Source organism: Leucoraja erinacea, chromosome 26 (assembly GCF_028641065.1).
Source record: "Leucoraja erinacea ecotype New England chromosome 26, Leri_hhj_1, whole genome shotgun sequence".
NCBI lineage: Eukaryota > Metazoa > Chordata > Chondrichthyes > Rajiformes > Rajidae > Leucoraja > Leucoraja erinaceus.
In genome coordinates this window covers 25914199-25928003 of record NC_073402.1, presented here as the reverse complement: position 1 = coordinate 25928003, position 13805 = coordinate 25914199, and the positions used below count along the sequence as shown (strand labels likewise).

Genomic DNA, 13805 nt, shown 5'->3' with positions numbered 1-13805 from the left:
TCCAATGTAGAGTTAACTGGGAAACATTTTCACAGATGAAAATGGACAAAGTATTTTGAGCTTTGTAGCACCAACATGTTGAACTGGTCACTGACAGCCAACAATTTTGGGCAGTAAATGAAATTCAACAGTTCAGTGAATTTTCATATGAAATTAATACATGGAAAATATGTACGGTTTGTTACCGACTACGCTAGTGCCTGGTGACAACAATAGTTGTAATTCCTTTTGCGAGCCTGTTGATGCTTCCACAATTCAAGCTTGCAACTCAGCATGATTGCTGCAAATCAGCTAATAGTTTAAACCAAATGAAGCTAAAGCTAATGGTTTAGTGTGATGTGTTCTTTCCTTGAAGTGTCAACATGGTTATAAGAAATGCGGGAGAAATTACTTTCTCAGTGGAGTGATTTGAATGCGGAACTTGGTATAGTTGAGATAAACAGCATGGATCCAATCAAGGCCAATTTCTATAAATATTTGAGGGTGGATAGATTTATACATTATGCCAACACTGAAGTAGGGTGAAAGTAGCTTTACATTGTACATAACAACTTGCTCCATAAAATAACCTCAACACTGGATAATTCTATTAGATCTTTCAATCTTCTTTGTTTAATGGGAAACAATTGGACGGAATGGCACTGTTGGTTGCTGTAGATTCTGTACTTTTTATCATTTGGAAAGCACTGTCTAAATGAGTGGGGAGAAATAGATTAATTTGTAACTTTCAAAAGGGAATTCGATGTCCACTTGAAACAAACATTTGCTTGAATAGCAGGGAAGAATAGGTGTGTAACCAATAGATCTCTCTTTCAGACAGCTCATGTCTCCTTTATGGGAAAATTCAGAGAAAACCTCTGAATTTTTTTCCCGTTACATATGTAATCCTCTACATCAAAAAAAATGAAGCATTCTTTAAGAATTGCCCCTACTTCAGGATGATTCATTTTCAGGGCTTGTTAGTCATAAATTGAACAGTTGTTTGAAAGAGATACAGGGAGCTGCAGATGCCAGAATCTTGAGCAAATCACAAAGTGCTGGAGTAACTCAGCGGGTCAGCCAGCATCCATGGAGGGAATGGATAGAGGAACATTTCGGGTTGTGACTTCATTCTGAAGAAAGCTCCCAACCCGAAAGGTCACCTGTATATTTCCTCCACAGATGCTGCCTGACCCGCTGAGTTACTCCAGCACTTTGTGCTTTGGATTTTTTGAAAGAACCAATACAAGCAAAAATGGCCAAATGGCAGCTGCTTTCCTGAAAGTTATATCCCATCCAGCATTGCATTTTGACACTTTCTGGTTGCATATTTACGGCCATAAAGGTCAATATCCTTGTATTAAAAAGGAAAGTGACTGTTGAAAGTACTAATTATTGAACAGAAGTCTTGAAAATTATGATGGTGTTTGATAAATATGGTCTCTATTTGTGGAATCCAGTATGCTAAGGAATATAGTCAGTCATGGAGTCTTACAGCGTGGAAGCAGGCCCTTCGTCCCAACTTGTCCACACCGGCCAATACTTGAAAATGGAAGTTACTACTACAAGAAGTAGTTGAAGTGTCTGATATGATATGTTTAAGAAAGAGCTATGTCTGTACATGACGGTGAAAAAAATACTAAATGTGACGGGAGACTTCTTTAAAGTTTACCAGCTTGCTGTATTTTTTTGCTAATGAGTCAATGTCATCTTGTGAAGCTGAGGCTCGGGATTGAGGTGAGGCTCGTAGGTACATCCGAGGAGTTGTTTTCTTGGCCATGAATTAACTGCTGTCCGTCCGCTTGTGAAGATTTAAATAAGATCATGAGACAGAGGAGCAGAATTAGGCTGTTTTGCCCATCAGGTCTGCCTTGCCATTCAATCATGGCTGATCTATTGTTCCCTCTCAAACCCATTCTCTTACCTTCTCCCCATAAACCTTTGCCGCCCTTCCTAATCAAGAACCGATCAATCTCTGGTTTAAAAATACCCAATGACTTGGCTTCTCAGCCGTCTGAGGCAATGAATTCCACACATTTTCACCCTCTGACTAAAGAAATTCCGCCATCTCCACTGTAAAGGTACATAGGAATAGTAAAACGAGGAACTGCGCATGCCGAAGACAATAAATAATCTGCACAAAGAGAACAGTTCCTGCTTCTTCAGTGGAACACATGTGCAGGATGCACTTATACAAGTTACAGACAATGAGACTCAACAGGACAACTTTGAAGCTAGTACGACTTGGGTGGGGAATGGATGGAGAGAGAGAGAGAGGGGATGCAAGGGCTACTTGGTTAGAGAAATCAATATTCATACCACTGCGTTGTAAGCAGCCCAAGCAAAATATGAGGTGCTGTTCCTCCAATTTGCGTTTGGCCGCTGGTGAGCGAACACCTTTGCTCAGTCCGCCCAGACCTACCTTATCTCCCGGTTGCCAAACACTTCAGTTGCCCTTCCCATTCCCACACTGGCCTTTCTGTCCTGGGATTCCTCCATTATCGGATCGAAGCCAAACGCATACTGGATCTCCATCTATTCTTTTTCTCCATGAATGCTGTCTGACCTGCTGAGGTACTCCAGCTTTTTGTGTCTCATCTTCGGTGTAAGTCAGCATCTGCACTTCCTTCCTACACATGCAGTCTTGCACGTTGCCTCTACTGAAGTCTCATGCTGACTCTTTTGTTTTATTATTCTTTGACCAGCTTTGCCTCTGTACCTCATATAAATCTACATTGATAGATTCTGGAATGAAGAACTATTTCACGTTTAAGAGGCTTGCAATAATCTATGGTGCTGATGTCTAGATGATGCTAGTTCTTGTATTGCAGTCCACAAAATAATTGTTAGCAGTAAAAATAATCTTGGACAGGGTATTAGTGCTCCAAGCTGAGATTCTTCCTCACGAGACATTTTCATTAGTTTTGACATAATTTTCCACTTTTAATGAGATTTCTGAGACGGCTCTGATTCCGAGTAGTTTCTTAATAAGCAAAATGTATCAACCCACCAACCTAACACATGACATTTACTAAATGTGAATTTAAATACAGTAACAATATCTGTCATATTTCTCTCTAATGTAGCCACACCAGAGAATATTAATCTTTTCTGAAAAGAAAAATTGTGTCGGGAACCAAAATTATGAAGTAAAGCTTTGCACAAAATTGGCCAAGCATACCGGGAAAGTTAATTGTATGCAAAATAAGCTTTTCGGTGATCCGTTTGAGCAATTAATTGGTATATACTTTGAAGCAATCTTCAGGTGACTGTGTGAGCATGAATGTATGGGACAAATTGTTTCCTCAGTATGAGTGTTAGATGCAAGGGATCAAAGAAGTAAATGGAACAGATTTTTTTTTACACAGCTGCTGGTGTCGTTGAGTCACAGGCTCTTCTGCCCAACTCATCCATGCCAACCAAGATGCCCATCTCAGCGAGTCCTATTTGCTCACATTATAATTTGGGATGAACTGCCTGACAGTGTGATGATAATAGGTGCTCGGTAGTCATTTTCAGAAGGAAATTTGATGTATACTGCAAAAGGAAACTATTTAATATCCTGAGAAAGAGCAGGAGAGTGGGATTAATTGGATTTTTCTATCAGAGTCATCGCTAATGCACTGAAGCAAACACCTACATCCTGTGTTATAAAGTGTGTAATTGGAACTTGAAAGCTACCAATTTTTTTTTTGCCTCGAGCTTGCATCTTTGCAATGGAAAATAGAACCTGATTCCACTAAAGTTGCCAGCGTAACTAGTTCTGGAGCTTCAAACCTACCTTTCAAGTTCTGACTCCCGCACCTGTGCAGATCTTGTTGATTTTATCAACTTTACCAACTTCCACCTTGCCCTCATTCACTTTGACTATTTCTGACATCTTCCCTCCCCTATCTGCATAAAACATCTCGATATATCTGTCAAAAATAGGGTTCTCGTTTTCCCTTATTGCAGATGGGGAAATTAACAGCAAACCTGACCAGAACAGTACACTAAAGAATGGACACACAGTCCCTGTGGGCGAATTGTCCACCTCAAAGGAGCCAGAAGTACCAGCTGCAGCTGAGAAAAGACCAAGTGTTTCGAAACCTCCACAGGAAAAAGAGGAAAAAATTATTAACTCTGCTGCAGAATTTAAAAAAACGAAAGGTAAGAAATCAAAACCATGCAAAGAGATCATGTTTTAATTGCAAGACATTGCTTTTATCTATTTTGAACATTTACAAAAACCTTCCTCGTTATTGTTTTATGATTGTAAAGGAAGATGACCAAGAGAGAAATTGTGTCATATGTGTTCACGGAATAAATGATATTTTACATTTGGCACTTGAAACTTATTTTTAAAAAGCAGCCAGCCTTACACTAGTAAAACAGCTTATAGTGGCAGGGTACTGACCTATTCTCACCCACAGACCTTTTTCCAAATTTCAAAACTATAAACTAGGAACTGGGTAAATACTTTTTGAGCTTGGTCCAGTGCTTGGTCTACTCAGCTGCATAGATGGACAACAGCAGTTGTATCTGATTTAGAAATCTGAAAACCATTCCAGATAGATCGTTGTTTTCTCCTGATATATATTTCCAGATTCTTCAATCCGTTTAACGTAGATCCTCCTTGACTTGAACATACAAAAAACAACTTCCTCAATCATTTTGTACTATTTACCAAACCCTTTAGGTCAATTTATCAAACTGAAAATGTTGGTCTTGAACTCAGCAAGTTCTGTATATTTACTATGGTCCTCAAGATCTTGGTTTCTGATCAACTTGGTGTCCCTTTCAAACTGTTACCTAGCACCCAGGTTTCTGCCTGGATATTGGCTTAATTTAAAAATAAATTGATTTTAAAATAAGTCAACGCCACCCATTCCCTCCCACCCTAAATAAAAGAGAAATGGCAAACAAGATTATTATCCAGTATAATCTATGCGTAGTCCTAAAAGGAACATTATAGTGACTTTGTCAATCAATTTTTTGTTCCATTGTTGGAATTCAAAAGATTAAGAGGAAAGTGGTACCGCATCCTTTACATTTCCATGTCTGTTTTTTTTAGTGAAAGCCATTCTTTTCCACATACATTGTCAATGCGCGACCAAACTAGTGGTGTTTAGTTTTGTATTTTATGCTTGTTTTTCTCATTTGTCCTTGCTTTGCTAGTTTAATGCTTTCTCTGCTTGATATATGTCTACTTTCAATATTATTCTCCAGCAGAGGCTTTGGAAAGACGTCCACTGTCGGAAATGGAGCCCATGCGTGACCAGAGACGGGCTTTGCTTCCTCCCAAAAGACCCATTTCAGCTCCCACTCTGGAGACAGGCGAGGAGCAGGTGGAAGATTCTGGAGCCAATGTGACTGATGCCAAGGATGTCTCTCCCATTATCTCCACCTTTTCAACTTCCTGTTCTATCACTACCTCCAGTACCACACAATCTTTGGCTACCACTACAAATGCGATCACTACTGTTTCAAGTACAGCTATCACCTCGACCACCACGGCCCCTGTTAAGCAACCTCCCATCCCACCTCCAAAACCCAACCGGAATAGCAATCCTTTATACGGTGAGTCAAGGCATGCAACTGTGCATAACACAACTTGCGTTAAAAGTCGGTAGAATTTTACACTGAAATGAAAAGTTATATGAAATGTAATTGACCTCATTAGTGATTTACAAATGTAAGAAACTAATTTGTCAGATATTTACTGGTGGATATATTTGTGATCAATTTGCCTGAATCGTACCCGTTGCTGATCACTGAAGATGAGTCATTGGATAGTTTTTTTCCCCTTTTGAATGAAATTGGATCACTGCATTCACTTTGTTGAAGCTTTGACTGCAAGCTGCTTAATTGTCACAGAGAACAGTAGACAGGTTTTCTGAAAGATTGAGATGAGCAAACAAGGATTAATTCTTTTTTAAAAAGGCAGAACTCCAATGGATTTGGTATGCTGATTGATGTAGATGAAAATCTCCAGGCACCACTCCATGATAATTTTGTTGTGATTGTATATATTTACAAGATGTAAGGGTAACAAATGTGTTATCCATCTTGTGAACTTGGTATTTTGGATATTAGCCAAGTGAAGGTGTCACAGTTTTATTGTCCAAACTTTGTAGCTGCTAGGTGAAAGTTTAAGTACGGAGAATATTTGACTTAGAAAAATGAAAATTAAATTTTAAGTATGAAATTAGTTCAAATAGTCAGGATTGTGATGGAGGGAGTTGGGGAGTTAAAAGGTATTTCCATTTCATTCTAATTGAGTGAAGGTTAAGAGTGAGTGAATTGAAATGTGGTCCCCTCCAATCTTGGTTTCTTGCGTTCAGGGGAGCTAATATTGTAACAAACATGCCTGAGTTTGTGTAGCAGCCTCTCCCTGTCACAGTGTCCACATATAGCAGCATCACTCGATGTTGCAATCTTGATGCAGTATTACTAATTTGTTGTCTCTCTGATGTCATAAATCTGATGTCTGCGCATGTCTCTGGTTGGTGCAAGAGCTTGAGACATGAAGGTATGTATAAATTAAGTTTAACTTTTTAAAGTTTTCAAGGGGGAGTTAGATTTAGCTCTTAGGGCTAAAATAATCAAGAGATATGGGGGGGGGGGGAAGAAGCAGGAATGGGGTACTGATTTTAGATCAGCCATGATCATATTGAATGCTGGTGCTGGCTTGAAGGGCCGAATGGCCTACTCCTGCACCTATTTTTCTATGTTTCTAATCTGTGTTCTTGCAAGACAGAGTCTCAAATGTAGGAAATTTAAGAGGAAAGTTCAACCTTAAGCAGAATGATCCTATTTAATATTTTCATACACTGTTCACCATTGTCTGCAATAGGATATTTTATTTTGTCCAGTTAAGCTATTGCCTTGCTGTTTGTTTCACACACAAGGTCTCATGATTCTCTGATCAGGAAAAAAAACCTTATGTTTCTAAGCAATGAATAGTGCTGCATTGTTTAAAGCTGGCGAGTTTTGGAACACCAACTCCATTTGTAAAATTATTTTTCAGCGGAGCTAAGTCACGTCATGACCCCTGGCTTGAATTTGCCAGGTAAGAATTCGCCACCAGTGCCACAAAAGAGGATAAGCTTCAACCCACCTGTATCTGAGCCAAACAACACTACCCAAAATGCATTCGAGAGCAAGGAGAGAGTACAGCTACCGTCGAAAGTACCGTCATCAGTGCACGCAACCGCGTCGTCACCGACATTGCCTTCACGCACACCTTCCGCCCCGGAACCCGCTCCTCGGCAGTCCTTCACACCCAGACTGGTCAAACCTATTCCACCCACGTTGACATTCTCTCACACCATTGTACAACGTGAGAAAGAACCAGATCAGCGGCCTCATTCTTTGTCTGACCATCAGTCTGACGCCGAGATCCTCCCGAATCGGCAGTCTCAAGTTCCACTGCACATAATGATACAGCAAGCACTCTGCAGCCCTCGACCAGTCATCACTGCAGCCGATGGTTCGAATACAGCAAAGTCGCTGCTTTTTGATATTGCCCTTGATGATGCTAGTAAGAACAAAGGGTTGCAAGTCACCTTGGAGAAGTTAAAATGGTGAGTGTGGATTTTCATTCAATAAGTGTTCTCAATTTTCATTTTCTGTTCTCAAAGTGCAAAGTAGACACAAGAAACTGCAGGTTAGTTTTGGACCCTAGAGTTGCTTGAGACGTGACACTAGGTTCATGAAAAATGGACAGTCCCATCACTAGAGCAACACCAGAAAAAGAGACAACATGCCAAAGTAGCTCAGCGAGTCAGGCAGCATCTCTGGGGAATATGGATAGGCATTTTTTTGGGTCGGGACTCTTCTTCAGACTGGCTTTGGGATCTAGTTTCAGTCTAAAAAAGGCTCCCGACCTGAAATATCACCTATTGCTGCCCTCCAGAGATGCTGCCTGACCCGCTGCGTTTATCCAGCACGTTGTGTGTCTTTCTGGTGTTGCTCCACTGATGGAACTGTTCATTTTTCATGATGCTAGTGTCACGTCCCAAGTTCTGGATCTGTTGGATGCAGCAAAACAATTTTCTATGTTCTTCCACAACTCTAATGCTTTGTGTTATAGTCATACATCACAGAACAGGCCTTTCAGCCCAAATGGTCCACGCCGACCAAGATGCGTCATCTAACCTTGTCCCATTTGCCTGCACTTGGCCCATATACTTCCAAACTTTTACTATCTGTTTCTTTTACATTCTGGTGTAGTATTTGCTTCAACCACATTGTCTGGCAGCTTGTACACCCACAATGCTTCAATGCCTTCTATATTTAATTCGCACATCTCGCATGGTGCATGGGCTGCAAGGTTAATGTGCCATTCTAATTTGTCCTTAACGTGATAATAGGAATCTTGTGGAGAGTTGATCAGAGAATACATTGCAGGGAAGAAGTAGTAATGGAGGGAGATTGCTTGGCACTGACTCAATAGGTTGAATATCTGCCTCCTATATCATAAGAAACTATAGAAATATGCATTTAAAATATATTCAGATTAAAAAGGAAGGCTACCCAGAAGCAAAATGATGGGATTAGAGGAAGAGGTGTAAGGAGGATAGGGAGTACAACACTTGCATTGAACGGTTGGGCCAGTTGGCTGCTTCAATACAATGTGTTTGTAACAATTAATTTCTCTGGTCAATCTGCTCATCCTTCTGTTGTCCTAATGTCACTTGTATGGTTAATTCTGTTGATATTGAGGTGTTTTTAAAGTCCGGTATAGTTTGCAACTGGAATGTGTACAGTGAAAAGTTTTTTTGTTGTGCTATCCAGTCAGCGAAACGACTATACATGATTACAGTCATGTGGCCATTTTGCATGGAAGGCACTGGTCAATACTTTCATTACATAGCTAACCTTGTGCATTGTAACCTGATCACCAGTCCCTCTGATGATGAAAACACCGAGGACGAAGAGGAGGAGGAACAGGGAGAACAGAGGTTCGACAAAGCTGATGATCCAACATTAGTTTCAACAGTCATTATCATTCCGGAGCTCGTGAGACAGGATGAAGATACAAGTGACTCTGATGATGATGGTCCAGTATTGTACAGGGATGACAATGATGAGGATGAGGAAGATGATCAGCCCAGTACGTATTTATTTCACTACCTTCAACCAATGTACATGCAAACAATTTGTGTAAAACCATACCACACCAACTTAAAACCAACATGAGCAACCAATGAAAGGTTGGAAATGTCATATTAGTATTGAAACCTTTCCCATAACCCCAGCCTAATGAGTAAAATATGCCCTTTTGCAGATTTAATTGCCTTGCCTGAAATAATGACCTGGATATTTTATAAATATCGGGTTGTAGCCACAAAGTAACTTTTGTTGCCACAAAGTAATTTTCATCAGTTGTAGTTTGGACACCGGTTTTTACACATTCTTTATTAAAATTGTGTGCAGGTTCGTTGGCCAATAAAGTAAAGCGAAAAGATACTTTGGCTCTTAAACTGAGCAACAGACCTACAAAGCAGGAACTTATCGAGAAGAACATACTACCTCGCCAGTCTGATCGGGAGAGGCTCGAGATTCGACAGAAGATTGGAACAGCTCTCATCAGGTGGGGAATCGTATGAATGGGATGGATAGTGGCATGCATGGTGTTTCTCCAGTGATGGATCTGTCCATTTTTCATGACCCTTGTGTCACGTCCCAAGTTCTGGATCCGGGTGCAGCAAAACAATTTCCTATGTTGTCCGTACGGAAACGGGACCTTTGGCCCAAATCGTCCATACCAAACCAAAATGCCCCTTCTAAGCTAGTCCCATTTACCCGCATTTGGCCCATATCCTTCCAAATCTTTGCTGTCCAAGTTTCTTTTAAATGCTGGTGTAGTACTTGCTTCAACCACCTTGTCTGGCAGCTTCACCCATCCAGGAAACGGCAACTCCATCCTGTAGAGAACACTGTTTTGTCCTCCTCGGATTCTTTGGAACCAAGGGTGACAGAAAATCAGTGTTGGGCCCATAGCTGTGGAAGCCATGACATTGGGTATTGTTAAAGTGGAGGTTGATAGGTTCTTGATAAGTAAGGGTATCAAAGGTTATGGGGAGAGGGCAGGAGAATGGGGTTGCGGGGGAATAATAGATCAGCTATGGTCGAATGGCAGAGCAGACACGAGGGGCCGAATGGCCTAATTCTGTCATGTTTTATGATCTAAATCAGATTAAAAGCCCTGTTCTCTTAGATACGTGTAAATCCTCCCAGAGATGCTCAAAAAACAGCTGAGTCTTTTTTTTTTGGCCAATATTTATATCTTAACCAACTGCACTAAAAGTAAATAGCTTATGAATTATCAGGGTGGTCTTTGCAGGAGCTTTCTGCAAATAAATAGGCCATTGTATTTTCTTGCGTAGAAACAGTGGCTGAATTTCCGTGTACTTCTTTGGCTATTTCCCTCCAGAGATGTTAAAGTTGTAATGTATAAAGTGCGTTAGGATGTCCTTAGGCACAAAAAAACTGCTCTATTATTCAAGTTTTATTTTTTAAATATGGATTCTGAATAACTCTCGATATCCAAGCATTGGCACTCCAAAGTACTGCACTGTTTCACTAAGGTAAAATATAAAGTGAATTAGGATGTTCATAGGCACAAAAAACTGCTTTATCCTCCGCCTGCAGTGATCCATATCCTTCCATTCCCCAACTATGTGCTTTGCAAAAGTATCTGAAATATTGTATTTACTTCCGCCGACCATCCCTGGCAGCAAATTCCAGGCACCCGCCACTCTGCGTAATGTTTAGTTTAATTTAATTTATTGTCACGTGTACCAAGGTACAGTGAAGCTTTTTGTGGCATGTTATCCATTCAGTGGAAAGACCATACATGATTACAATCCAACCTTCCACAGTGAACAGATACAATGTAAAGAATAATGTTTAATCCAAGATAAGTCCAGTTAAGTATGATTAAAGATAGTCTGAGGGTCTTCAATGAGGTAGATAGTAGCTCAGGACCTCTCTCTAGTTGGTCGGTTGTCGTTAACGCAGCCGTAGACTTGCTGCCTTACAACGCTTGCAGCGCCGGAGACCAGGGTTTGATCCCCATTACGGGCGCTGTCTGTACGGAGTTTGTACGTTCGCCCGTGACTGCGTGGGTTTTCTCCGAGATGTTCAGTTTCCTCCCACACTCCAAAGACGTACGGGTTTGTAGGTTAATTGGCCGGTATAAGTGTAAATTGTAAATTGTCCAGTGTGTGTGTGTGTGTGTGGGAGGGAGACAGTGCGGGGATCACTGGTTGGTACAGACCCGGTGGGCCGAAGGGCCTGTTTCCAGGCTGTATCTATTAAACTAAACATTTCATTATCGGGTGCCTTGACACAGTTTTAAAAAGAGGATCAAATTGAGCATTTGTTCCACTTGGTGTGACATGAAGTGTAAGGTGCTGCTCATGCTTTTTAAAACTGTAAGTACTTCAGACGAAGCTGACCGTAGTAATTTATCTTCCATTCCATCAGGCGTCTGAGTCAAAGGCCAACTGCAGAAGAATTGGAGCAAAGGAATATCCTTAAAAGTGAGTACATTTTTCATCTCCAGATGCTAATTCTAGTTCAAACTGTTGTTGTGGTTTTGATTATTACTGGTTATTATTTAACTCTTTAAGAATCTTCATGCTTGTGGAATAATTGGGATAAATAATAGATACAATCTATGAAATTGCAGTACAGATTACTTGTCTGGTATTATGATTGAAAGTTACAACAATCAAAATGATATCCCTGGGTATGGTCTTGTAAATGCTCCTCATAGTCAGGGCCAGCATAAACCCCATCCTCTTCACAAAACCAATTTCAAATATATTCCTGCATCAGAGGCATGCTTTCAGCTTTTGATTGTTGCAGAGTTTCTGTTATTTTTCACGCAGATTGTTATTCAGCAATCACTCAAATAATTTTCTGTGTATTGATTTGGTAAGGAAGATCCACCATCTTATCACCTTCTTGTACTCGCGTTTTATTGAACTGGGTACAAGCATACAATGGTCCAGTCAGTAAAACGAATGGTCCATCACGTGCTCGGCTATCTGTGTTAATAAGGTCTCGATGAGTATTGCACCGCTGAGGAAAGGGATATAACGGCATTGAACATAGAATGGGAAGAGTTCAGTTTGGGTTCATAAAGTTTGATTGAGGACGAAAGGTTGGTTCTCGGAAGTCATCAGAAAGGTAATGCAGTTGGGAGGGAGACTTGATGAAGATGACAATCATGATTAAACCTGGTTAAACACCACGAGGCAACCCTTGGGATAAAATGTTCGTGAAAACAATGTAATGTTCAAAATAACAAAACAATGTTCATTGAGTAACCAGCACTGAATACAATGGCAACTTTACTGATCTCGGCCCGAGTAATGGCACAGATGAAATAACTGCCCTTTTACCTCTACAGATAAAGATGAAGAACAACACCAGGCAGAAAAACGGGAAATCAAGAGGCGGCTCACTAGAAAGGTACCACAGTATAAAGTGGGCAGATGGTGGTTAGATTAAGGTCTACATTAAGAACTAATGTGCAGCAATTAGATTGGTACATTAACTCCTCAGCTTGAGTTTGTGGTCTTTATACACCTAAAATTAGTTGAGAAAACCAAACCTTTTTTGTATGAGTGCTTCCAAAACAGGCCTTGGAATCAACGTGAGACTGGGAATGGGAACGGTCAAATTTCCATAGCGTTTTGAAAGACACAGATGTGGAGATAATGAATGATCTGGTTATGTTTCAAAATCCTATAGCAAAAAAGCTTTAATCTGTAATAAATGGATAAAAGTCAATGTATATTTTTAAGGTGGAGATTGGCAGATTCCTGATTAGTGCGGGTGTCGGGGGTTATGAGGAGAAGGCAGGAGAATGGGGTTGACAGGGAAACATAGATCGTCCATGATTGAATGGCAAAGTAGACTTGATGGTCCGAATGGCCTAATTCTGCTCCGAGAACTTATGAAATTATACAGTAAAGGATGTGTGATATCAAGATGCCAAAAAAAATCAGCATTAGATTTATGAAAGATAATTCATGTTAGATTAATGTGTTGTAAGGTCCACTTAAGGAGGTTGCTGAACAAATTAGAGCACGTGATATTTGGGATATTATGCCAACTAACGTGGATTAAGAGTTGGTTAACAAAGGAAAGAAATAGATGTGACCTTCTGAGGCTTGGAAGATGTGACTGGTGAGGTAATGTGGAATCAATGCTTTGGTCCCAACTACACTCAGTCCATTTCAACAATTTGACAATCTCTCTCCATTAAAAAAAATCTCACCATTTCTAATTTTCTACCAAAGTGGATAACTTAATTTTTTTCCTATCTTGTACTCCTGCCGCATTTTTGCTCATTTGATCTAGAGTCGGATGTAGCATTTCCAAGTTTGCTGATGACACGAAACTAAGTGTCAATGTGAATCGGGGAAAAGATGCAGAGACTATAGATCGAGTGAGCAAAAACGCGGCAGAAGGGGGTAAAAGATAGAAAAAAAATTAAGTTATCCACTTTGGTAGAAAAACTAGATATTGTGAGATTTTTTTAAATGGAGAGAGATTAAGAAATGTTGACATTCAAAGGGAACTGCTGTCATTGTAAATTTTTTTTAAAGCTGACAGCGATATAAGCAAATAGTGTGTTGATCTTTGCTCTTCTACTCAAATCTTTTAGCAATATGGATGTCTTCTAATAGTTTTTTATATAGCCTTGAAGAGCTTGGAGCATTGTGTACCATGTAGGTATAGAGGGAGTGCAGCAAAGATTTACCTGATTAATTCCCAAGATAGTGTGTCTATTGTGAGGAGACGTTCAATAAACTTGACCTGTT

The 13805-nt window shown here is 40.2% G+C and overlaps 1 protein-coding gene across 9 annotated transcripts in view; it reads left to right on the top strand.

Moving 5' to 3' along the window:
- LOC129709859 (phosphatase and actin regulator 4-like) overlaps nt 1-13805 on the top strand; it is a 110187-nt gene that overhangs the window by 88569 nt on the left and 7813 nt on the right. For 8 of the 9 annotated variants that reach the window (XM_055656488.1, XM_055656483.1, XM_055656489.1 and 5 more), the window contains 7 exons: nt 3934-4128; nt 5188-5538; nt 6989-7544; nt 8868-9076; nt 9400-9556; nt 11455-11510; nt 12386-12447. In XM_055656488.1, the coding sequence (XP_055512463.1) occupies nt 3934-4128; nt 5188-5538; nt 6989-7544; nt 8868-9076; nt 9400-9556; nt 11455-11510; nt 12386-12447 (1586 nt within the window). The remainder of the gene's footprint in view (nt 1-3933; nt 4129-5187; nt 5539-6988; nt 7545-8867; nt 9077-9399; nt 9557-11454; nt 11511-12385; nt 12448-13805) is intronic. The other variant, XM_055656481.1, reaches the window with a different exon arrangement.